The sequence below is a fragment of the Onychostoma macrolepis genome, chromosome 04 (assembly GCF_012432095.1).
Source record: "Onychostoma macrolepis isolate SWU-2019 chromosome 04, ASM1243209v1, whole genome shotgun sequence".
Classification (NCBI taxonomy): Eukaryota; Metazoa; Chordata; class Actinopteri; order Cypriniformes; family Cyprinidae; genus Onychostoma; species Onychostoma macrolepis.
In genome coordinates, this window is record NC_081158.1 from 18,150,349 (window position 1) to 18,177,904 (window position 27,556).

The following is a 27,556-nucleotide window of genomic DNA, read 5'->3' on the forward strand; positions in this document are numbered from 1 at the left end:
TGCATTATTTAATTATAATTTGTGCAGTTTACTAAGCAAAACTATTATTATTAAACATTAAAATGATGTGGGTACTGATATTTTAATGTTCCTTCTTTGTTAACTCATGTAGTAAACAATAGGTTAACAGTTTAATGCGGGTATATTCAGTAAGCAATAGCTCTGACCTTGTGGTATTGACCCTTCATCTTGACAAAACACTCTATGTGTGTGTTTCTATGAGAGACAGAGATAGACAGTTGACACTCTTTCAGACCAGATGTTTAAATATTCAGCACTCATTTGAAAAAGTTTCTCCTCTGAAACATTAATGCTGTAAGATATGATGGTTATTTATGGTTCGGGAGTCGGGACTATCGGGTGACGTGTTGTGAATTGCAGCTACTGTCCAGGTCAGATAAATAATTACTTGACTAAGAGATGCTGTACCTATTGTATGATCACTCATTCTTTTTTTATAATTTTAATCCTCAAGTTTTAATAGATGCTTATACTTGTTTGTACGTGACTGTGTTTGTGGTAGAAAATTTGTAAATCTTGTTAAAAATAGGAAATAAGTTTCAACAATGGAAAATTTGGTTTATTAAACTATATCTATCTATCTATCTATCTATCTATCTATCTATCTATCTATATATATATACACTACCAGTCAAAAGACAGTAAGATTTTTAATGTTTTTTAAATAATTATCTTCTGCTCACCAAGCCTGTATATTAATATATATTCAGATATTATTTAAATTATTTACAAAACGTGTTTGTTTCATAAGCCAAATGTTGAATCTTATTTTCTATCATAAGATTTTAGTATTTAATTTTATTATACTTTTTTAAAGCTTCAATTTGATGCTTCATGGACACAGAACCATTGTTATTTTAGTATTACCACATTTGCATTACAATGTACACTTTTATGTCTCTATTTAGCTTTAATTTATTTTTTATTTCAATTGTAGTTTTGGAAATGTTAGTACTTAAACTATATTATTATTATTATTATATTTAGTATGTTATTATTATTTAGTACAACCCAGAATTCCGGAAATGTTGGGACGTTTTTTAAAATTTGAATAAAATGAAAACTAAAAGACTTTCAAATCACATTAGTTAATATTTTATTCACAGTAGAAAACAGAGAACATAACAAATGTTTAAAATGAGAAATTTTACAATTTTATGCCTTCTACAGGTCTCAAAATAGTTGGGACGGGGGCATGTTTACTATGGTGTAGCATCTCTTCTTTTCAAGACAATTTGAAGACGTCTGGGCATCGAGGTTATGAGTTTCTGGAGTTTTGGTGTTGGAATTTGCTCCCATTCTTGCCAGATATAGGTTTCCCAGATATAGGTTTCCAGCTGCTGAAGAGTTTGTGGTCGTCTTTGACGTATTTTTCGTTTAATGATGCGCCAAATGTTCTCTGTAGGTGAAAGATCTGGACTGCAGGCCAATTCAGCACCCGGACTCTTCTACTGTGAAGCCATGTTGTTGTAATAGCTACAGTATGTGGTTTTGCATTGTGCTGCTGAAATACACGTCATCTGGAGGGGAGCATATGTTGCTCTAAAACCTTTATATACCTTTCAGCATTCATAGTGCCTTCCAAACAAGCAAGCTGCCCATACCGTATGCACTTATGCACCCCCATACCATCAGAGATGCTGGGTTTTGAACTGAACGCTGATAACATGCTGGAAGGTCTCTCCTCTAAAGCCCGGAGGACACGGCGTCCGTGATTTCCAACAAGACTGTCAAATTTGGACTCGTCTGACCATAGAACACTTTCCACTTTGAAACAGTCATTTTTAAATGAGCCTTGGCCCACAGGACACGACGGCACTTCTGGACCATGTAGGAAAAGGAAAAGAAAAAATAGGGTCAGATAATTACCAATCACTGCGTTTTTGATCAGAGTAATGTGAAAATCTTAGTCTATAATTTTATATATATATATATATATATATATATATATATGCAAATATTGCACATTTAGTAAGGTGTCTCATCTACATATTTGTGTGTGAAAACATAATTTACTTTAAATATAATTATACTTTAAAAAAATTATACTTTAAAATGACATTTTTATTTTGATGAATGGAAAGAAAATATTTGACCACCTGTAGTGCCTCCCCTAAATGGCTGTGACGTAATGATGTACTCGCGTCCCGCTCCTCCCTCCATCTCTCTCTCTCTCTCTCTCACCAGATAAATGTGCTCGAGGGTTGAGTGACCGAGTGAGTGAATGTGTGTGTCGCGCAGATTACAAAGAGGAATCCACGGACCGAGAGCGCGCGGCGGCGCCCCGCAACCCGCGACACAATGTAGCAAACCGAGCCGCCGTAATCGCACATGAGAGTCCAGTTTGGCCGGACCGAAGTGAACTGAACTATGCCCAGCGCCGAGAGAACTTTACCTGAACTCGAGAGGAACTCTTTCTTACACTGCGAAATGGTAGTTATGCTTGAATCTTTTTAATCCATCAATGCAGCATGTTATCTAACCCTGACACTGTGCATGATATGTGTGGATATCGTATGATCAAATGTGTTTCTACTGTTCCTGAGAAGATGTTGTTTTTCCTGTTTAGCAATCTCGTGCTTCCTCGAAACATCTATAATTTTACTATAGCAATATTACAGTAACCAGTATTGTTTCGATGTAAACAACGGTTTTGTTACAATGGTTTTTGTTCACGTACCGCGATTTTACTCTTTTACACACATGATATGGTACTGCTGTCGTGTTGTTTTATTTGCATAGTATTTTTGTTTTTGCATTACTGTGGTTTTACAAGGTTTAAATGTAGCAAGTGTATTTTAATATCTCAGTTAAACCCTTAAAAATGGCAACATATACCTAAAAAAATAAATAATTTACTGCTATTTTCCAAAACATTAGGGATTGGTTTCCTAAATGTTTTCAAAATAGTGCTTTAATTCAAATATTATAATTTGTATATCTCATAAAAATTACATTTAGATTAGAATAATTAGAATGATTTCTGAAGGATCATGGAGTAAAGGCTGTTGAAAATTCAGCTTTGCCATTACAGGAATAAAACATATAAAAACAGAAAACAATTATTTTAAATTTGTAATAATATTTCACAATACTTTTACTGTATTTTTCATCAAATAATGCAGCCTTGGAGAGCACAAGAGAGTTTTCTTACCGACCCCAAATCTTTGAACAGTAGTGTTCATGCCAGAGACATTTCATTTATTTGCATGATCTATGCATATTGCTTAAGCAAAAAAAATAAAATTTAATAAAAAAAAAAACCCTAAATGAATGCCAGCGGAATTTCTATCATAAATTGGAACCAGTCCTAAAAGCGTTAGATGAGATTCTACTATTTGTTCAAAATTCCTTGTTTATTATCTCTTCAAAATTGGTTTTCAAATTTTAACTGAAGGTTTTTTTGGTAAAAACATCATAAAAATATGCTGAGTAGTAGTAAAGCACTTCAGTAATGCTGAAACTGTACTATTGAAACTGTGTCTCTCTCCAGTGAGTGTGTTCAGAGGTCATTGGATAAAATGATACTTAACCCCAGTTAGACCGGTTACGCTGGTGTTTGCCGTAACGGAATGAGTTAATGGCGACGCTCCAGCATTCACGAAAATCTAAATTCCAAGTGTCTGTTGCACACACGCCTAAACCACATTGAAATGCATGTGAAACACTGGGGTGATGGTGGCGTGCTGGGGCATGTGCTCAGGTCTTGAGTTGGTCTGTTGTAAGCAGAACAAGTGCTTCTGTGTCCACTGTACGTGTGTGTGTGCGCGTGTGTAGATCCCCGACCCCTGGCACTAAGACAATGTGTGTGCCAGACTGATGTTGTTGCCACTTTGTTAAAAGAACGTGGTTGGTTTGTCATGCTAAACCTAGAGTGTTTGTGTACTTTTGAGTCAAAAAAATGATGCAGCACTGCATCAGTCTGTGTGTTTAAATGAGGTTCTTGGAGGAAACACAGTTACATGCTGTTAGCACAGATGCATGATTTAGAGAATGGAAGGGTCTCTGATAGACTTAATTGATTGTTTTGAATGTGTCTGCCAGTGTGTTATTAAGCCTGGCGTTAATGGAGAGAAAGAATGTAAACGCATTCGATTAGCCTTTCGTAATTGAATTGCTTTACGTATACGGTTTGATGTATCAGAAACGTGTTGCGTTAGTGAAGCTGCCTTTATGGATCTCCCCATATGATGAAGTGATGGAGTATTGATTAACTGACAGATCAAATGGAAACATACGTTGAGTTCATATGGCTAATGCTTAAGTGATGCTATAAGCATTGTATTTTGGCACTTTGGGGCTCCTAAAAACACGAACATAAACACATCTACAGATCTATCATCAACTTGTATTGGTTTTACATGCATTTTGTCAAGCTTTTAATGATCTAACTGGCTGACAGATGTTTTGTGGAAATTGCAAGAATGACTGAAAATGTCAGTATTTTTCTGGGGAAAAAATACCATTATTTTCTAGCAAAATAATTTTTTATTGCTGTCTCCAGTAATAACAGTGTATAAAACAGAAATATATAATAATAGATCATATTTTTTTTACACATTTTATAACTATAATTAAAATATGAAGCATTACAATATTTAAAAAAAAATTACTTCGAGTTGGAAGTTTATGGAGAAAGAAATTTTATTGGAACAAACTTTAAAATATGTATGGCGTAAATTCTTTTCTGAGTATATATATTATAAAATGATATCCTTTAATCTTTTGTCTTGGTCATGTAAAGCTGGCAGATATGTACATTTATATTTTATACATTGTGATATGAGGGTAACAGAAAATTATATAACCATCCATAAAATATTAAATAGGTTAATAATGTAACACTTTAGTATAGGGACCAATTCTCATTATTAGCTAGTTGCTTATTAGCATGCCTATTATTAACATATTAGCTGTTTATTAGTACTCATAAAGCACATATTCTGCATCGCTAATCTTACCCAATACCTACACTTAACAACTACCTTACTAACTATTAATAAGCAGCAAATTAAGAGTTTGAGGCAAAAGCCATAGTTAATGGTTTGTTAATAGCAAGAATTGGACCTTAAAATAAAGTGTGCTTAATAATAAATGTAAATACGTTTTAATATAAGAAATGTAATATTTTTGGACCAGTGAAAATGTTGGCAGGCTTGTAGGAATTTGGCCTACTAACCTGAATCAGTAAGCAGAGAAAATCCTTGTTGTGTTCTGCTAAAGTCTAAAAAAAATAATACAATTATTTTTTATTTTTGAGAATTCCTCCAAAAGGAGATTTTGTCATAACTTCTGGGGAAAATTTTGTCTCCAAAATATTGCTACTACATGCACGCAAACACATGAGAATGTAATTGTTTTTCTGAGGACGTTGTGGTGGTCATGGGTGTTCTGCATTCCTGTTGTTTCCAGGGTAACCCATAGAATCCCCCCTCAACCCCCTCACCAACATGTGAAGCATGTCTGGATATTGCACTGATGCAATGCTATAAAGTACTGCAGTACTTTACTTTACTGCAGATATTGCAGTACTGACACACTCTCTCAGTCTCGCTCAGAGTTATTAGTGTTTCTGTCCCTGTTGTGACACTGTCCGATGTGGCCATAACTTACTGCTGTACTATTGTGTGTGTGTGTGTCACAAATAAGATTGTGGAACTGGCTATGCTCCCTGTGAGGACAGAGATTTGTGGATGAGGGTGGGTCTGGTATTTTATCTTCCTACTATATTGGAAGAGATATACGATGAGTGTACTGGTGGAAAACAAATTAAAGGAATGTTCTGGGTTTAATAAAACTGAAGTCCTGTGGACAGCATCTGACGTTGTTGATTAGCACAGAAAGCAATTGTGACGCATCACAGAGTTTGTAAAAGCAAACAAAAGGGGGCTTCACAATAATGAACGTACAATGGAAGCATACAGGGAAAAACATTCCTTTGGAATGCTAAAATATGTATTTTGTGAATTGATTTATGAGTTTAAAATTGCCTATTAATCTTGTATGTGCAATGTCATTTAACTCATTGTGGCCATGTAAACACACCAAGCACACAAATTTGCACAATATGGTTAGTTCAGGATTAAAATGTCTTGTGTGCGACACTCCAAATAATTTTATGATATATGAATATATGAAATTTAGCATTAAATTTGTTAAAAATACTTGAAAAATAGATTTAAGGTGTGCATTCCCAAATGTGTGAGGAAAATGTTCATGCTTTTTATACTTGGTTACACCACCACATGACATTTAGTCAACATTTAGAAACCTGGCATTTGGAAACCTTTCTTGACAATGATGGAAGTTTTTATTTATTTATTTAATTATTCCAAAGTAATGCAAAACCAACCCGAATACATCTCTAAGAACTTGGCAAGTATGTTTTAAAAAGGTCATGAACTGAGAAATCAAAATTACCTTGATCTTTTGACATGTAAGAGGTCACTGTACTATAAAAACATCCTGTTTCAGAACTCAAAACTTTCTCGTTAGTCTAAAAACAGCTTATATTGAAGCCAGTCTGCCAAAACGACAGCTTGTGGAATGTACCACTCTATGATGTGATAGACCACGTACACACTGCAGATAAATTCAGTTGTCAGTTCACCTTTTACTTCTTAATCGCGTTCTGTACATACATAATTCACTAAAATATGGGAGTGACAACCGCATTCGACAACCGCATTAACTCTCGAAAAATACAGGTAGTGACAACGTATTTATTGTTAATGACGTATTTAAACACGCATCAGAAACGCCTCTTCGTCTGTAAGCAAGAAAACAACAGTGAAAGAAGTCTAATAGCACATTTTGACATGGGGTTAGTTGCGCTCACAAGCCCTGCGGTAAAGTGTGAGTGTTGCCAGATCTTCATAGAAAAAAAAAACCAACAAACAAGGTCAAGCACAAAAAAAAACACTAAAACACCCAAATGCTTTATGTTTTATATAACACCAAAAAAACAACAAAAAACATCATATATCTCATATCTGCAACAGACCACTTTATTAACTCCATAATGAGGACATGGCAACACTGCAAGACAGCGCTCTCAACAGCCTCCTAAGCATAAACAAAACACAGCACATCTATCAGCGGTAGTTTAGTTAAAATCGACGGACAAAAAGAGTCTTTAGCCAAAAAAAGGCAGATACCAAACGGCTAAATTATTCACTTGCAAGACTCTCACAAAAATGTTGCTATGGTTACAAATGCGGGAGTGACTGCTGTTCTGTACACACAGAACGATAATTTACGGGACTCACTCCCGCATTTAAATGCGGTCGTCATTCCTGAAACTTGCAGTGTGTACGTGGCCATAGTGTGGCTAAACACCACCTCCGCAGAAGATGATCAATGCCTGCTTCTACAGTGCTGCCTGTTTAGCTCCGCCCACTGATTCACACGTTCCTTCTGATCCCAACGTTAGTAAAGAGTGGATGAACTTTATTTTTAATGAAGATCCAGACCTCGTAAGAACTTGGTCCTTTGTTCGCTTAATTTTACTGCAGATTCGTTTACAAACAAGGCACAATTCAACGCAGGATTTTCAGAAAGATTGAAACTAAAAGACGATTCTATGCTGACTATATTGGATATGACAACAACTATTTTTATTACGTGATCACTATGCATTGTCTGACAGATCATTTGATATGAGTATTTATTCGTTTTTAACCTAAATCACAGCAGCGTCCATCTGTGAAGGATGTAGTCTGTCGAACATACACAAATATTAGCCAATCATAGCAGTGGACGTTTACTTCCGAGTCTACAATCCGCCACACCTATTCAAACAGAGAGTTTTGATGAGGGGGTCAAAAACTGGACAGAAAATAGCCTATTACTTCTAAATTATGTTTTTGTTAATGTAAAAATCTTGATAACATTATAAGTAGACCTCAGAGAACAGTACAAAATAAAAAACAAAGGCAGTTCACGACCCCTTTAAACTGGTTTTGGTCACACTTTATTTTAAGGTCCAATTCTCGCTATTAAACCATTAACTATGACTTTTGCCTCAGTTAACTCCTAATTTGCTGCTTATTAATAGTTAGTAAGGTAGTTGTTAAGTTTAGGTATTGGGTAGGATTAGAGATGTAGAATATGGTCATGCAGAATATGTGCTTTATAAGTACTAATAAACAGCCAATATGTTAATAATAGGCATGCTAATAAGCAACTAGCTAATAGTGAGAATTGGTGTTACCCTAGTTTTGAATATTTTTTCCCCTTTTCTTTCTTTCTTTGTCACCAACCTATAAATGCTATAAATGTAATTGCAAGTGTATTAAGCACAGTTTATGAATGTTCTTACAAACTGAGGGGCAAGTTAGAATTATTACAGTTGTGTTGAGTCCATTTACATTTATTTTGATTTCACTTGGTTTAATTATGCCATGTAAGCAAGGTTTATTTTCTTTGTAAATGTGCATGTATGAAGAGTTTCAGTTATTGAGTGAGTACAGATAAGGTACATGAAGTTGATCATGACATCATGTCATCGTATCTTTGATGTCTCTGTGTATGTGCTTAAATGGCCATTGTGTGTAATACATTTGCATGTGTGTTTTAGAGAAATCTGAGCATAGTCAAACTGATCTACAGTACGTTTTGAAGGCAAAAATGTCTTTGCCCTCTGGCCCTTGAGTTTCTATGTAGTTAGTCACATGACAAGCACACAGAGCAAGTTTCTGCAGGACCCACATGCTGGGCACACCCGAGTATTTATGTGTGTCTTCACGCAGATATGTGTTAGCAGACAACAGTATGATAGCGGACAGCTTGTGACCTGTTGTGTTTACACAAAGAATTTAAGGCACAGTTATTTCTTGTGTCCCAGAGTGCTTTACTTTTTTGTATTTACAGTTAATTTAGAGTGCCACATGCCTCTGTTTTTACTTTGATACTGCAGTTGTGCAGTTGAAGGCTTTAATGATCTCTGTAGTGTGAAGAAACCTTGTGGGTTTCAGTGTCTGATCCTGATAGGAGATGAACTGACCTCATTAACAAGTGTGATAGTTTATTCCACTGCATGTGGGAGGGCTTCATACTACTGTTGAGTATGTCTTTTCTCTACTTTTAACTGTGCAAGAACTGGTACATGTAATGGTGTTTTAAAGGTATTATATTTTGAAAAATCTAAATTTATTTGATATTTGAAGAAAAACAAACTAGATCTGTCATGCCCATTTAAACTGAAGGGGCACAATTTTGAGTGGTAAGTGACTTCAATGCAGCTTCCAATTTTTATTGTAAAAATAATTTTCTTTTTCTAAAAAGCAAAAATCATGCAGTTATGCGCATATATATATATATTAGGGGTGTCAACGTTAACGCGTTTTAATCAAAATATTTTAACGCATTAATATTTTTTTAACGCAGATTAATCGTTTGATAAGGTTTGACCCCAACTTCTTCCCATCATCTCAGCGCGGAAGGTTATCTATCATTGTGTGATGAGGGTACAGCACCAGTGTTGCCAGGGTAACGGCACAAGTGGGCTATTTTGAAAATACAGTCGCGGGAAAAATTACAGAGCCGTTTTGGGCTACTTTTTTAATGTACCATGGCCCCCCAAAGTGTATAGACAAATAAAAATTAAAAAGACCCTTTTACTAATGTGTATTATACTTGGAATGTATCCCTGGCAACTTAAGAACGGAGAGGCAGTTGTAACATCACAAACAACGTGAGTTTCAGCAGAGCAGCAGAAATAAACATGACAACAGCCACTATAGATTATATAAGATAATAAACACACGATTACGATAGATATGGTCTGTATGTGATTTTTTTTAGTTTAATGTGCACATCTGAAATGCTAATTTGTGCAGCGATATAAAAGGCTATGATTAGCATAATTAACAACAGTAAACGACCAAATTCCACATGTGATCACAAAATGAAGTTATTACAAACACTCAATGGTGGTTTGAAGTGAGTTCTGAGTAAAAGTGTACTATTAATCTCATAAATTGTCTTATGAAGCATGATGCTAATATTAGCTCTAATGCAGCTGCAGAACAGGTCCAATTCTTCTTCATAATGCATTTTGTCATAATACTTCACGTAAGGTCGCAAAAAATGTTTTTTTTGTATTTATTTAGAAATACTTTTGATAATAGATAATGGTATTGAAGGATGTGGCTTGGTAAACGTTTTATTGCCAGTTTAAAGGCTGATAATGGCTGAATAAAAACAAAAGAATAATGATAAAAGAATAATAATGATTATGTCTCACACCTGGCGGAAGTGTGAAAGGTTCTGTTTCCTTAAACTAGTTTGTCATGCAACACATTGACAGGTAAATCCTGGTATTTTAAATTTGCGATTAATCATGATTAATCACAGTCCACTACTGTGATTAACGCGATTAATTTTTTTTATTGATTGACAGCACTGATATATATGTGTAAGGATTCGCGTCGTGACCGCATCACCACCTCGGGTGTGCATTATTTTTCTAATAATTCAACGGACCGAAGTCAATTATTCCGCTTATACTACGGTTGCCACACCTCAAGACATCCATCAGATGATATATTTCATGGCATTCTTCCGGTATTTCTACTTAAATCGCTATTGTGAGTAGGATTATTTCTTCCGCATCTCATCCAATGCCTCCGTTGCTAATTCCAAAACGCTAACAACATTAGCGTGATGTATGCTAGTGTGTGTGCAAAGTGCAAACTGTAACTGTTACGTATGTGCGGTCTGTGAGGGAGAGAGAGCGGGAGAGATAGAGTATGTGCTTTCCGTACATAATAAAGCGTAATTTTGTGGCAAAAACATGGACATGATCTGTAGTTTTTATCCATTTGTTTACTATATTTATTTGTTTGGCCAGTGTCATTGTGGGTTTTGGTTATTTTGCTGTTGTAAGACCTTTGAAATAACAGAAATCATTTGGCGAAGTGATATGGTCATGTAATTAGGTCAAGAGCTGCCTGGAACTATGTTCGCCGTGCGTTTCCCTGAAAATAATTGCACACCTCAGAACGTTCGTCAGCCAATCAGATTCAAGCATTCAATATATATACACAGTCATGGCCAAAAATATCGGCTTACCCTTGGTAAATATGATCAAAGAAGGCTGTGAAAATTAACCTGCATTGTTAATCCTTTTGATCTTTTATTTACAAAATTCACAAAACTCTAACCTTTCATTGGATAATAAGAATTTAAAATGTGGGGAAATATCATTAATGAAATAAATGTTTTTCTCTAATACACTTTGGCCACAATTATTGGCACCCCTAGAAATGCCAAGCACTGATGGCAGATGGACTATTTTGACAATGTCTTTCTTACTTTTCTGGGCCTTGACAGTGTTAATTGTTTGGCAGTCAATGGGACAGACACAAGCCTCCCGGTTTTCACCCAAAATATCTTAAATTTTGTTCCGAAGACAAACAAAGCTTTTACAGGTTTGGAACGACATGGGGTAAGTGATTAATGACAACATTTTCATTTTGGGGTGGAGTAACCCTTTAATGACAGACAGCATGAATATTAGACTGCTGTCACTTTAAGAGCTTCCCAGATCCAATAGGCTACACTGTTACACGTGTTTGCTTTCTCAGATGTCTGCTTTCACTTAAAGGTCCCATGACATGCTGCTTTTTGGATGCTTTTATATAGGCCTAAGCGGTCCCTAGTACTGTATCTGAAGTCTCTTTCCTGAAATTCAGCCTTGGTGCAGAATTTCAGCCACTACAAGCCAGTCCCACAATGAGCTTTCCTTAGACGTGCCATTTCTGTGTCTGTAGCTTTAAATGCTAATGAGGAGGAGAGAGGCGGAGCAAGGTCGAGGGTGGGTGTGTGGCCTTAACCAGCTTGCGCTACCATGCGCTAATGTTGACAGTGGATGTATGGCAATGGCTCCTAGACACACAGTCATTCAAGCTTTTCAGTTTGACCCAGAATCTGATCCGGATGGAGAAGTACCGGATGAAGAAGTTGCAACTCAGCGGCTACAGCAGGACGTCTCCGAATGGTTTAGTTTAAAATATTGTGTCTGCATACGGTACTTTAGTTGGTTTGTTTATGTATGCTGTTACAGTTATTATCATGTAGCTAATGCTAGCCATAGGTTTGGATGAAGGAACTCAAAAAAATACTTCGGTGTTCATTTGTTCATCCAAACACTGAGCAACTGCCATGCTTCGCTCGTTTGCAAGCCATGATGTCTCTCGAGGAAAAAAAATTATTGTGCTCGCCTCGCACGGTAGTAGCTGATTTTCTCATGGGCGGGCAAAGCAGAGAAAGGGGAGGTAACCTTTCCCCGTATGACGACATAAAGGGAAGATTCCAGATTGGGCCATCTGAGCTTTCATTTTCTCAAAGGCGAAGCAGGATACCCAGGGCTCGGTTTACACCTATCGCCATTTCTAGCCACTGGGGGACCATAGGCAGGCTAGGGGAACTCATATTAATGTTAAAAAAACCTCATAAAGTGACATTTTCATGTCATGGGACCTTTAAGACCTAAATTACTGTTAATACAAACATACTTGCAAAGATGCAGACTTGCATTTACAAGTGGGTGTATTTAACTGTTCAAGGCCTATAAAGCGGCAAAAATAACTCCGTTCAGTACTCCCGTGGTCTACAAAAAGTCTCTCAGACAGCACGCGCATATATTGAAATTAGTCCTTTAATTCAGCATTTATGTGTATGCCAGAAATTTCAGCGATTATATACACTCAACTCAAGTGTAAAAATAAAACTTGAAAATACTGGAGAACATCTCAATGGAATACTGTAATTAAATGAAATGACATTATTAATCTTGATAATTGAGCAGCTTTAAGACTACAGAGAAAAACATCCATTTGACGAATGTAGTACAAAATTGATTTTACTGTAACTGTAAGGCATCTAGTCATCTAGGCTTCCTGTTACACTAGTGTGAACTTCTAGAAAGTTTTTTTGTCTTTTTTGTGACTTCCTTATTACAGCATAACTGTTTCCTGCAGCACATTCCACAGTTGGAGAAACCAAGACATGCAGTTGGTCACACAAATAGACATTTCAACTAGAAACTTTTTTGAATTTTACACCTTTCTAGTAATTAATGCAAGCAGATATAAAACCAGGTTGATGATTGGTGCCCTTTGCTTGGAAAAAGGATTTGGCTGTTTATATGTGTGCGGTTTTGCTATTGGTTTTATCACATTACCTCTAAAGCAGGGCTCCTTTGACTGGATTAGTGCTTAGCCAACACACACACACTAAAACACAGCTGCACAACTCTCTCCCGCCTGCTGTGTGCCTCATTTCCAATGAAGTTAAAGAGAATAAATCTACTCGGGGGATTTGGAAAAGAAGTCAGAAGAAAGCGAGTGAACACATCTTTTTGGGCTTTTTGTTTGTGGGAATTATATTATGGACTTTGTGCCTTGCTACTATAAATAGCTAAATAATAATAATGACTTATGACAATAAATATACAACATATCTTTGTTGAGTTATTTACGCTGACTGGATGCAAAAATCTAGCCTGGTAATACCAAACTCTGCTACTTCGCTTTGCTTCGTAGACAGAGTCTGGAAGGGCATAATTGACAAGCATTTACTTCCACGTGGGGGGCGCTTGTCTGAAGTTTAAAATCATTGGTGTACCCTTAAGCCAATCACATAACGTTTGCTTATGACGTATGTTATGCGCCGACAAAACCATCGAGCGAAATACCAGAGTGAAGATGGCTGTGAACGACTTTTGCAGATTATGTGAAGTAACTCTATGCATCCACAATTATTGCCTTGCTGGACTTTGGCCTCCCCAGTTTCTCGCTGACGATCGGTAACAGCTGATAAATTAAACTTTTCCCAAAACCTGTTGGGAGTAGGGCCACAACATCACCTCCATTCAAAATGTGAACCATACACTCTTCTTGTTTGGGCTTCAGTTGGCAAATGCCGGGAATATTCTCTACAACAGAGCGAATAGCATCCCGTGTCTCCATGTCCGCTGTTGTTTTAGATTTCCCTAACCTAAACTACAATCTTACATTCAGCGCTTAGCGTCTACGTCACGGCTCTCAGCCTGCCCTCTGTTCATTGGTTGGACGGCTGGTGCGGAGCCGGAGATAATCTGGGAGCTGGTTTGCTATATCAGACTGAGTACAGAAGCGAACTGAAATTGAGCGGAAGTACGAAGTCTGACGTAGTCAGGCTAGCAAAAATAGAGGCTGCAACCGAATTTGCCTACTTCCCTACTATGCATAGGCGAAAAACAGAAAGAGTAGTATATCTGAATTCACAGTATTCTTAAAATACTACTACTTAAGACCTATTACTTCCAGCGAGATACTTAAGTGTGCATTCAATAGACACTTTGCTATACCATGAGGCCATAGTAGACGAGTTGGAATGGCGGTCATGTAGGTCATGTGACAATGACAACATGAGGTCCATTTGTACAATAGACATTCACACTATATAAAACATACTTTTTAACAGTTGCAAAGTAAATAATTATTCAAAAGTACCTTCTAAATAGAGTATGTGATTTCAGTTGAATTTATGTTTTGTTATTTATAATAAGCAGTTTTTAATTACAATTAAAATGAACTGTATTTTAATAAAACATTAAGATACAAACAGTATTGTTTTGTTCATTATGTAGGATGATGCAAATGCAGATTTGTGTAGGAAACACTGTAAAGTATGCTTAGTCACACAGCCTGTGTATGCAGTTTAACCAGTTCAATCTTATCGTTTATCTTTAGGGGATTGCCAATAGAAAAACTTGTTCCACTACAACAGTCCCAGCCTTTGATCGTTTGATTTCAGATTACATTTGAGTTTACAAAACACTGGCTTTCCTACGAGGGCTGAAAACTGACACTCACTCTTTGTGTTGTGTGTGTAATAAGAGAAGTGTGTTTGCATCTGCATTTGGGATGTAGTTTAAGCATTGTGTTAGAAACTGCCTTCTCATCCCTTTATAGTCTGTTTTTTTTTACTCTGCTGTCTTCTTTCATTTCCTCATTTTCTCCATCTGACACTCAAACTATGTTAAATGCAAATGATGAATGCTTTTTGTGGTCTGCTTGTTTGAGTGTGTCATATACAAGGAATTTCCATTGGAGTTTTGATTTCAATTTCATGTAGTTTCATTTCTACAGTGTTCTTTCTGTAGACATCAGCATTATGTAAAGCATGCGCTACAAGCATCTCTCTCACACACACACACACACACAAGGGTTTTTATAAGTCTTCTGTGTACAGAGCTGTTCTGTACTCAAAGGCTGAGAGCTCTTCACATGATAGGCCGCTGTGAGGTCACTTCCACTGGCCACATGCTAACTCTAATCTTTTTATCTTAACCCTCTCTCTCACTTTCTCTCTCTCTCGCGTAATAATCCAGGGTTGGATTATACAATCTCAGTACACACATTCCTTGTTCAACTGGTAAGGGTGTAAACCTCAGTCAGGTGTTAAGAGAAAATATGATGTTCTTTTAATATGTAAACTAACAGGTTTGGTTGTTGACAGCAGAGAGAGATTCTGTTAGTTTCAGTTATGTATATGTGCATGTGTAATTATTATTATGTGTTATTATTAAGTAAAAAATAATTGTGGGAAAGAAATATGATGCAGAAATGTGCAAGAAAGGCTTTATTTAGCTTTAAAAGCTTTCCTGTAGCTCAACTAGTAGAGCATGGCGCTAGCAATGCCAAGATCATGGGTTCGATTCCCAGGGAAAGCAAGAGCTGATAAAATGTAAAAAACTGTAACTTGAATGCAATGTAAGTCGCTTTGGATAAAAGCGTCTGCTAAATGCATAAATGTAAATTTAGATACAATGTTATGTTTTAAGGTCAGTTTAAAGGATTAGTTCACTTTGAGAATAAAATAATTCTTGATATTTGAATTTATTCATCTCTATGTCATCCAAGATGTCTTTTTTTCTTTAGTCGTAAAGAAATGGATATGTAGTATGGATTTTTCTCCATATAGTGGACGTCAATGGTGACCAACTGGTTGAAGGTCCCAATTGCAGTTTCAATGCAGCTTCAAAAGGCTCTACACAATCCCAGCCAAGGAAAAACTAAACTTTTATACACTTTTTAACCAAAAATGCTCTCTGCGATGTGCATCCACAACTTTAAGCATTATGTAGTCATGTTTTAATGGTCACATGTGACGTAGGCAGAAGTAGTACCAAACTACATCTGATTTTCTCCTCCAATTTCAAAATCATCTGACATCGTTGTTTTATGTTTTTTGTTGTTGTTGTTGTTGTTGTTGTTTTTTTTTGGAAAGGTCTTTGTATGTTCACTTTGTAAACACTGGGTCGGTACTTCCACCTACATCTTTCCATGAAAGCCGACGAGCATTTGTGGTTAAAAAGTATATAAATTCTTATTTTTTTTTAAAGAAAATGACCGATTGGTTCCATTTGAAACCATTTGAAGCTTCACTGAAACTGCAATTTGGACCTTCACCCCATTGGTCCCTATTGAAGTCCACTATATGGAGAAAAATCCTGGAATGTTTTCCTCAAAAACCTTAATTTCTTTTGGACTAAAGAAAGACCGGGGTGAGTAAACGAAGACAGTTTGTATTCTGGAAGTGAACTAATCCTTTTAGTATTTAATATTATTATCCAAGAAAAAGTTATATGCCGATTATTATTAAAGAAATCTGCATGTTTAAAAAAAAAACGGACAAATTTCAGATCGCAGAGAAAACTGATGACGCGAATCAGACGCCAGGTGTGTGTATGTCACAGGAAGGAGAAAGTAAGGAAGGTTAGATGAGCAGACGGCCTGTTTTATACATTTGATTTGACTGACCTAGTTCTCCAGAGCACCGTTTCTGCCCTGAAGACACTGATACTGTCTGGTCAAAGTTAGAAGAGGTTCAGAGTTGCTTCAGGGAGACATGCGCAAACATGATTAGAGCTCTTTTACAAGCATTAATCATTAAACGCCATTTGACAGGAAAAGCCATGTTCTTTTCACTTGTGATAAAGCAATGCAGGCCAATTAAGTGGAGGATATTGAGCTGTTTTGATATTAACGGCTTCATTATTGTGCTTGCTTGGCAGATTAAGTGCACATATTCAGTTTGAAAAATGTTTTGATTGATGTACGTATTAAATAAAATAATGAATGTATCTTGTGCTAATTATATTAAATTAAATGATGTTGGCATATATCCACACCAAAAGATATATTAAGATTTCTTTACAAAAAAAAAAGTTAAGTTCGTGCAGCTATTAATATTTTTAGATTTACCATACCTTGCACCTCCTCCAATTTATAATGTTACCTTGGTGACATAAATTAGAAGCATTAAAAAAAAAAGTTTTTTGAGGCATTAAAAACAACACTAAGATTTAGTGACAAACACTGGTTAAGCTACACTTCAATCAACTGTTTCGAAACTCTCACACAGTCTTCAGACCAAAGAAATTGTGAAATGAAACTGATGAATGGCATTGGTTGAGTTTGCAGAAGTCCGTTTTCATCATCACAACAGATTAAAGAGCTTTTAGAGTTTTGAATGTGAAAATGTCTGTTAAAGTAGTGTCCTCATATGCTTCAACCCAAATTATGATTCACTGGATGTATTTTATAGGATGATTTCTATTCAGAATCATGAACTTTGCCAGTAATGCTCGAGTTGACATGGATTCGCTCCCTGTGGTCTGCATCTGTTTGTCTTATCTTCCCTCTCCTCCACTGCAGTCGAGTCATAAAAGCCTGCGTCCCTGATCTCTGTCGGCCTGTTACTGCTTGATGGCTAGCTGCCATGGTAACAGACAAATTTAATTTCATTGCAAATATCTGACATTTGGACATCTGAATAAAGTTCTATATAAGCGTACAGAGATAATTCACCCCTAAGAGCTGATAATAATAAGTATTTTGCTCTGAAAAGGGCTTTTCTGAAGCCATAGTGATGGCTCATAAGTTTGAAAATTGCAGCCTCCATCTGTCTCTTGTTAGTGTTGTTTGTACGTGTTGAGATGCTGAATGTAGCTCTTAGTAAGTCTTGACGAAAACTAACCATCTTCACAATCTTGTAGAGGAGATGATTCATCCCGGGTAATTTAAAGGGATAATTCAACCAAAACTGAACTTGGTGTCATCATTTAGTCATCCTCTTGCCATTCCTGTATTTTTTATCTTGTTAGCTATTAATTCATTTCCACGATAGCTCAAAAATCGAATTTCTGCTTCAAACAATTCAAAGCGCCATTTCTGATTTGAAAAGAATTGCCAGGAAGATATTTAGACCCAAAGCAGAAGGGAGGATTTTCAGAACTCTAAAACTGTCAAACATCTTTAAAAGCTATGAGATCTTTATACACTACTTTTATAGTCTTTTTGGAGCTTGACAGTTTAAATCTGCATCCATTTTAGCACCTGGGACATTCTTACAGTAAATATCTCATTTTGTGTTGCATGGAAGATTAATGTGGGTTTGACATGATTGAGTAAAGGTCAGTCCATCTCAAGTGGCCAAAAAATCATAAAGTTGGGTCCTTGAACATAATGATTTATCTATATCTCTACCCCTTAAGAGCCGTTCACACAGAATGCGCATTTTTGCACATTGTTTTTCAATGAAAAGTTGCGCTTGCGTCTCGTGTCTTTTGCAGCGTCTCGCACATAAACGCTGTATTAAGATGCCGTGTCAAGTGAAAAAAAAAACAACAACAATTTTTTAGACAACGCGCCACTCATCAATGCCAGTTCCAAAACAGTGGATCAATCAGAAGACCCTGGAGGCGGGGCAAGCATTGCGAGCTTTTGTTTACTGTAGCAAGTTGGCATTTCAACTGTTTTTATTTCTGTTATTGCATCACGTCTCAAAGTGGAATGCTGCACTTTTAAAAAACATTCCTGAGCACCGAGTCTTCGCATTTTTAGATGTTTCGTGTTAACGGCCCCTTACACTGGGATCTCTGACCTAGTGTGTTTGCTTGCATCCATGGCTGCAGTACGCTGTGTTTTACACCAACTGGCAACCTGGAGGGTCAAAATACTATTGGGCAAACTGGCAGTGGGCGGACATACAAAAAAAAAAAAAAAATACGACATTCCGACACAGAACACACATTTCAGAAGAAGAATAACTGGCAGTACCATTGTTTTTCAAAGAAACAAGTATGTGAACTTAGCATGTTTGCTAATTATCTACGAATGTATTTTTATGCTTTAGTACAGCCAAAAAAAATTACATATAGCACCTATACATTTTTTTTTTTGTTATAGGGTACCAAAGTACGCAGTGTGCATGCAGAACATGGCAGGTCCACTGGACCCACTTTAAAATGGATTGACTTGTATATTATAATTTTTTTTGGACGAACTACCCTTTTAGTTTGCCTGAATGAATTTATGTTCTTCAGGACCCTGGGGATGGCTTATTATTGTCAGCCCATTGCACAGGTTCATAAAGTGACCTTATGAAGGGCTTCATTCATTTCCTCATTCTGAGAGGAATTCCTTCCACTCCATTTGATCCACAGCTTATTTCAGTCTAAATATTGTTGACCCAAATCTTTATTTACTACTTAGGTACAAAAGAACCATTTTCTTCATCCATAGCCGTTGTATTACATGGCTCAACATTAACCCTTTGTACAGGACAAGTGGATTTTTTTTGAAGGGGAGGTGAAAGAGAATTTTACTTGCTGGACAAGTAGGCAGCTTAAAACATTAAGTGCTTCTCTAGTAACAAAAAATATCTAGAGAAGCACTAAAACTTTGGCAAGAATGATAATGGATAATGTGTTGACAGTAACAAGTCAGTAACAAGTCTCTGTGTGATAGAGTGACTCTCATGAAAAAACAAAACAAGCGAGCCAATGAAAATCATTATTAATGGTACCAGCCCTAGAGTATCTAATTGTATTATTAAAAAAAAATTTCCGGACAAGTAAACTTTATTTCTCGTACTAGTGAATGACCGATTTACCTGTCCAAAGGATAAGCACATGACAGGGCTTGTCGAGCCCTGCATTGGAGAAATCCTGAATCGTTATGTAGCTTATGACGTCTTTTTCTAGTTTTCAGTTCTGGCAAGTGCCATCATATGACCATGTGATTGAAAAAAAAGAAGTCTACTTGGCTTACTTCCTGTTCCAGTAAAGTATGCCTTCTTTTGTCCTGTTGTTGCTAAGGCAGTTTAATGGTTGTGTTTTCTGGATATTGTCTAACTTTATGCCTGTTATATCTATTTTAGAAGTCTTATAAATATGCATATACATATTATATATTTATTTTAATATTGGAGGAACGCTTAGAGCAAGAAGTAAAACTAAATAATAGAGCAGAAAAATGCAGTTAGTAATCAAGGACTGATTTATTTTTATGATCCTGTATTATGGTACTTTCAAAAACAATTAAAACACAATGTTTTTAATTGCTGATGGAAATTATTTTCTCAATAAGCCTTTTGAAATGATTCACTGAAATGTGCAGTTCAAAAGAACTACTGTAATTTGTGTAAATCAAATGACCAATATTATCTGCATCTTTGCTGAGGTTTAATTTAGAGACGGTATTAAAAATCATATGTCTTTTTCTTTAAATATAAAAATGAAAGCAAAAAAAAAAAAAAAATATATATATAAATAAAAAAAACAACAATAAAAATGTCAAAAGCACATAAAAATAAATAATACTAAAACATATATACTACAAAAATAATACTAAATCTATTTTGTATTGCCAACAATGTATTGTTAATATTTTGGCCAGAACTAAAAGCAAGCTCTTTGTGTGACACTAATTGTATCCATCCTAAAGTTATTCATTTTATTCTCTCTCTGTTTCTTTTCAGGCGGAGAGAGGTGGTGATGTGAACACCCTCAGCGTGCCAGTGGTCATGCGTAGAGGAGGCTCAGAGACGTGTTTAGATCTGGACTCTGAACTGGTGGTACGGGACACCCCACGATCGCGTACTGGTCTGGACACCCTCCAGCAGAAAGTGCTAAAAGTGAAAGAGCAGCTGAGAATTGAGCAAAATTTACAGGATGAGAATGTGGCTGAGTATCTCAAACTCATTAACAGCGCCGACAAGCAGCAGAGCAGCCGCATCAAACAAGTGTTTGAGAAAAAAAACCAGAAAACGGCACACAATATCGCTCAGCTTCAGAAGAAGCTAGAGCAGTATCAACGCAAAATGAAGGAGCGTGACATCTCAAATGGGACCAAACACACGCCACCACACTCCAAAGAAAATGAGATGCTCAAAGACAACCTCAAGGAAAGTGTCGTCACAGGAAGTGGGCGCCACCCACATTTGGACAAAGTCAAAACTATTGGTCCGGGAGTTTCACTGTCACCACCGTTCTTCTTCAGCAAATCCAGAGAGATTGCAAACCTCATTCGCAACAAATTTGGTAGCGCGGACAACATTGCACACCTGAAGAGCACCATGGAGACGGGAGGTGGGCTGCAGGCGGAGGGGGGAGCCCGAAATCTGAGCGGCAGCGCGACAATAACCCCTAAACCCAAATATCCAAGTGATGACGAGTGCTCCACAGAGACATCAGTGTCAATTGAGAGTAATGGTCATGTGACTGGATCAGGTGTGATGGGGCAGCACAGCGGGTCTGGGAGAGAAGTAGGCCAAGGGGAAAACAGCAGCCGGCTGGTGGAAGCTTGGGAGGAGATCAGGGAGTTGAGGGAAGGTCAGAATCTACTGTCAGAAGACATCGACACTCTGAAGACCCAGTTTAGATGTGAATTTGAGAGTATTATGCAAACACTACAAGAGGAGCGGTTCAGGTAAATAGTTCAGGATAATTACATTTTGGTAACACATTAGTGTTCTAGATAAAGATCGATAGTGGTCGACACTGGATTAGTTATGCAAGCTCATTTATCTTTTTTCCCCCCCATTTTAGATTACCTTTACCATCATCTAATGTTCATTTAAAAAAAAAAAAAAAACACTATTTAAAAATTACATTATACACATTACATTATAATGTAATTCTGTCATGACAACTCTCTGAGAGTTAAGCATGGTAATATACATGGCAATGTTAATGTGTTTTGTCTTGGCGGAATAGATCTGCTACGCTCCTGCTGCAGCAGAGCAAGTACCGAGACTTGCTACTGCCAATACAACCACAGACATGCTGCTGTGAGCATGTAAGAAATATAATTCCCATATATAACATATCAAATAACCCCCATATAGAACATACATGAATCACCCCGTAGCAGATCTATACAGGTGGAGCTGGGGAAGGTGGAGGGTTTCTGAAGCGTGCTGCAACTGCTACAGCAAACACTAGCTTAATATTTGAATGTTGAGCAGCAAGCTCATTGGCTGCTGATACGAAAAGAAACCAATCAGCTGCGCCACGTGAATAATGATGTCATTATGTCAGATTGAGTTGGACCCTATTGGCCTGCGCCATCTAGAGTTTAATCATAGAACTTTGGATTTATAATGTTGTTGTACACTATAATGTTGTTTCTAAAATTCACTTGTAGCACTTTTAGTGTTCTATTTATTTATTTAGACAAAAAAAAGAAATAGTTTGCATTTTAAAATATCAAGCATTTTATTTTTAATCGGCCATATCATGTAAGTAATTATCAGCTTGAATATCAAATATCATAGGCTTCCACATGTCTTGTGACCATTTGTGGCATGTTGGGACATCAGCATCTCATGCTAGAGACCAACATATAAAACTCGACATAAGCTGGTCTCTTCAACTCTTCATTTCCGCTCTATATTTCTCACACACACTCACTAATTGTTGTTCTTCTGTATAAGGTGTGAGCGCTTGGAAGAACAGCTGAACGACCTCACAGAACTCCATCAAAACGAGACCGGAAACCTTAAACTGGAACTAGCCAGCATTGAAGAGAAGATGGCCTATCAAGCTAATGAACGAGCAAGAGATATACAGGTACAGACCTACACAAAAACACACATACACTACAAACAAAAAAGGATTATGTTCTAACCAGATGCAACGTGATAAAGCAATGAAGTTATCTTTTCCATGTTAATTTGAGCTTTAGTCCTAACCAGCCACAACCACAACAACCCACAGTAAAATCTCACTCCACTTAACTATATTTTAGACACCAAATATTCTGATTTTGATAATGATGGAACTTGGCCCATAGTTGGCTAACTGCTTTTGGGAAACGCGCCCTAGGTATAATTAATGCATTAAAATAAACACTAAGTTAGTATTGAGCATTTACCTTTTTAGACATTATGTGGTCATTTAGGCCCTGTTTACACTAGTGAGTTTTATTTTTAAAACAGCGTTTTAAAATGAAAACGATCCTCATCTACACTGGTGCTTTTACTGCGTTTCAGAAACGATCTCCATCTACACTACACAACTGAAAACGCATGTCACATGACCATTCATGGAGGTACAACCATAGATATGTATAGATAGATTCCCTATTATTTAGATGGCGGACGCGTCTACGTGCTCGGAGCGGTCGAATGGGGAATCTACCTATACTTATCTATGGGTACAACAACGAGCATGACGTTATTGTTTACACGGTCATCAAGGATACACAGAGCGAATGTGGACAGCCACGCCATCATTTTCAAAAGTCTCCATTTTGCTCCGTTTAAGCCCCGTTCACACCAACAACGTTAACTATAAAGATAACAATATTAGCGTCCACACCAGCAAACGATATCGTCTGTTTATTCTAAGCACACGTGCATCTGCAGCTTTAAATTCTCGAGCTCGTTATAGCAGGATAGATTCTGATTGGCTGTCAATGTTTGTATCGTTCATCAGCTGGAAAAAAAATCGTTCTGGAAGTGATTCCAACGATATTGTTTCTCTATGCCTTTACCGTTATAGCTGTAGTGTGGACTCTGCTGTTCTCTAATATTGAGAACATTTTTAGAACTATATCTTTATCGTTATCTTTATAGTTATTGTCCTTGGTGTGAACGGGCACACTGCGCAACCCGGAGTTTTCAAACTAAAACGGGGTCTGCAGCGTTTTCGAAAGTTATGGGTTTTAAAACGAAAACGCACTAGTGTAAACGGGGCCTTAGTTTGTCAAGTTTTCTGTAGGTCTTCACTGACGAAAAAGGTTCCAAAAAGTGCTCTATAATCACTCCAGTTTTCTAGGAGCTATTATATTAAATATCAGCATTTTTTTTTTTAAATGCTCCTTGGCCAATCAGATTTGAAAACTGGAATTGTATCTCTTTCTCTTCCTCTCTGCAGGATGCTTTAGAAGTTTGTCAGACTCGAGTGAGTAAATTGGAGTTACAGCAACAGCAGCAGCAGGTCTTGCAGTTGGAAAGCGCGGATGCCAAAGTGCTGCTGGGAAAATGCATTAACATCATGCTGGCTATCGTCACCGTGATCTTGGTGTGCGTCTCCACTGCTGCTAAGTTTTCCGCTCCACTGATGCGGAGTCGTCTACACATGTTTGGAACTTTCTTATGTGTGTGTCTACTGGTGTATAGCTGGAGCAACTGGGAGCATTTGCAGTGTGCAATAGAACGAATGCTGCTGCCCAGATGAGGGACATGAAACATGCATGTTCAGTTCTCGTCAGATAAAGTGCTCCTCCTGGGATGTTCCCTTCATAATGTGACTGTCCCAAGATGATGGCTTTAACTCTTTCTTTCTTTTTCGGCTTTTTTTTTGTCTGTTGTGTTTTTGTGTGTATGTGAAAGAGTATTCATGATGTACTGTAGCAGAAACGGGTCCATCTCTGTGACAATATTGTGTTATTTCAAATAACTTTTGTTAGCTGTGTCTTAAAAGTAAAGGTTAACCACCTTTTTACACGTTTTATGTGCTTTTTTAAGGTGGCCATGGTGTGTATAGTCTCACAAAAATACATTTGGGTAGTATTTCATCCCACATGCATAAGAAAAAACAGTTTGCATAAAGAACATGAAGACTAATTAGAGACCATAGTTTTATTTGTATTATTTTGTTTATTTTATTTTTATCTTTATTACAATTTTTGTTACTGTGACATTATTGTCATGATACATTTTCTCATGGGTGTTTTACAGTTGAGTAATTCTCATTATTATTATTCTCAATATTCATTATTCTCATTAGATTCTTATTACTGTGATATATTGGATTCTATCTGAAAACAATAGTTGAAAATTTTAGTAACTTTTTTTCTCATTTTAATAAGTTTTTTTTTTATTGCAGGGGAATGTGTTTAATTATAATGTTAGAATGCAAAAAAAGGTAATGGTCTTAAAAAATGCTTAATTTTCTTTATGCAATAAAATGTATGCTTATTTTTTTTTATTTTAAATTTTGGGTGAAATACAAACAAATACGCACATGTTGCTTTGTGAGTTTCATCCGTTTACTGTTTTCTAGCATTATTTGTACTGTTGAAATGGCCTGAAGTTCTTTTCACTGGCACTTTAAACACAGCGACCAGTTTTATGAGATTCTGTGTGTTTTTATTTTTTATTCTTTAGTCTGAGCAGTGGTGCTCTGTACTGACCACAAAAGATGGAAACACTGTCTTTTTGTTTGTTGTGTAATAGAAATGCCTTGGGGGGGTTATAGAAACTAGAACATGAGAAGGAAACAAATGTCTCTGTCAGGTTTATGTAACATATTCTGAACTGTTCCTCATGGAAGTTAGAATTACTATTTTTATATACATTTTTAATTTGCTTTGTTTAATGTATGCTTTAATGATTCCCACAATGCAAACTGATTTCAGCATTATTACCAATGTCCCTTTGAGTGTGTGCCTACCTGTAGTTTTGACTGAAGATTGTATAAGCCACAAAATCTGAATTTACCCATCAACCTAAACTAAAATGTGGTGTATAACTAGTTTTAGAGGCCTTTTACCTTTAAGCATGGGGAAGTGATTTTATTTTATACATGCTTCAGTGACCATGTGGTAGGTCTTAAATGTGGTCTAAACCTAAAAATAAATGGCCTCATTTTTACTGAAATTTGCCTATTTGTTGATTCTTTCTTTATTTAACCACCAAATGCATTTCTCAGTGGATGGAACCATTTTGTTATTTCTTGTTATGTAGTTGTTCAGTTCATTTTTATATTATTACACTGCCTGCGCTGTTTGACATTAGTCACCTGAAAGATGATCCTTTGCGAGACCTGAGGCGTTCTGTGTCTTTCATCATTTTCAAAGGTCACTGATAACGCTTTTGCTTCAGTGATTTTCAGATGGTTGTCGCTCTCTTGTGGTTGAAGAAGGAAACGGAGCATGATGAACTCCGGTATGAAACTACAGGGGGGAAAAAATTCAATTAACATGTTGTCAGACTCAGTGGAATAATAAACTTAAAAGCATGACAGTATGACTGCACTATATTTAACAAAACTCCGGTCTAGAAATACAGACAGATAGCAAGCACGCTCAGGCCGATTCTCAGTCTCGGCATCGGTGAGAAGATAATGAGCCAGAGCCGAGTCGACTCTACAAAACACTTCTGGCTGACAGACGGCTTTTTCTCTCTGGGCCGGTCTCGGCTGAAAGCTGTTGTACGTGCGGCAGGTCCGCACTCGGTGTAGTTGCGTGAATTTACCTTCGGCCCGAGTTGGTTTAGTCTCCGGCGGCCGCTGCTGGAATGAAGGAACTCAGCCGCTGAGAGAAAGATTTGGCGGTTAATCCTGAGGAGATTTCGGCGGGCACAGTTCTCGAGAGGAATACTTCAGCTGCAAAAAGGTAAGTTATTTAATGTTCAATCTCGTGTTGTTTGATGTTTTAAATTCCACGAAGAGTATAGTTTTTTTTTTAGATGTTTTCTAGGTTTGCGATGATAACATAATGTCAGAAAAACCATATATTGAGTGTTGATGAGTAACGTTAGGCCAAACTGTTAGGCGTGGTCTTTAGAAAAACAATATGTAATTTTTTAATATAAAAAACCGATGGGCTATCCAGCTGTATCCAGTGCACGATATAATCTTAGCTAATTAAATTTGAATGAGTTAAATTCCATTTTGTTTGCTAGAATTCATTCGATTCGTCTTTTTCAACGAGTGATTGCTGTTGAATCATAGGAGTCGGATTGCGCTGGTGGCGCCATAACTGGGTGGCTCTGTCTGATTTGATTCACTTAACCTTTCAAATTAGTCATTTGTTTGTGAATCAAACTGAGAAATTTTTGGTGGAAGAGTTAAAAGAAATGGGCATCGGCGATACTACACTTAAAAAAAACTGCTGAATAATGGCTTGTAAAATTATAGAGTATATAAAGCATTAATTAAATATTTAAGAAGGTACATCTGTTTAATAGGATTTAGAAGCCAATTTATTATTATTTTTTTTTCTTTTCTTTAGCTTAGTCTTTATTCTTATTCCATCAATGATTCAAACTCCAGCTCAGTAGGTGGCGGGAATGCACCATTTTGTTTGTTTGCCAACTGCCAAAAAAGCCAGAAGAAGAAGAATCAAACTGAGCATGCTTTTGTAGAAGTACACCTGCTAAGACAATTCAATATGGGCAATCTGAATTTAATAATAATATTTATTTATTTAATAATAATATACACAGAAAAACACTATAGATACATAAGAGA

At 36.7% G+C, this 27,556-nt stretch overlaps 1 protein-coding gene and 1 long non-coding RNA gene across 2 annotated transcripts; one reads left to right on the forward strand and one right to left on the reverse strand.

Annotated features, from left to right (window-relative positions):
• Positions 1-1,122: 1,122 nt before the first annotated feature.
• On the reverse strand, positions 1,123-26,689 carry LOC131538574 (uncharacterized). The gene is made up of 3 exons (XR_009270598.1): positions 26,560-26,689; positions 26,105-26,258; positions 1,123-1,842 (listed from the first exon to the last, which is right to left on the reverse strand). It is a non-coding gene; the product is annotated as an uncharacterized LOC131538574 (long non-coding RNA).
• On the forward strand, positions 2,108-25,962 carry tmcc3 (transmembrane and coiled-coil domain family 3). Its single transcript, XM_058772470.1, has 4 exons — positions 2,108-2,454; positions 20,836-21,785; positions 22,792-22,927; positions 24,236-25,962. The coding sequence occupies exons 1-4, from the start codon at positions 2,392-2,394 to the stop codon at positions 24,536-24,538; spliced, it is 1,452 nt and encodes a 483-aa protein (XP_058628453.1). The 5' UTR covers positions 2,108-2,391; the 3' UTR covers positions 24,539-25,962.
• Positions 26,690-27,556: the final 867 nt, after the last annotated feature.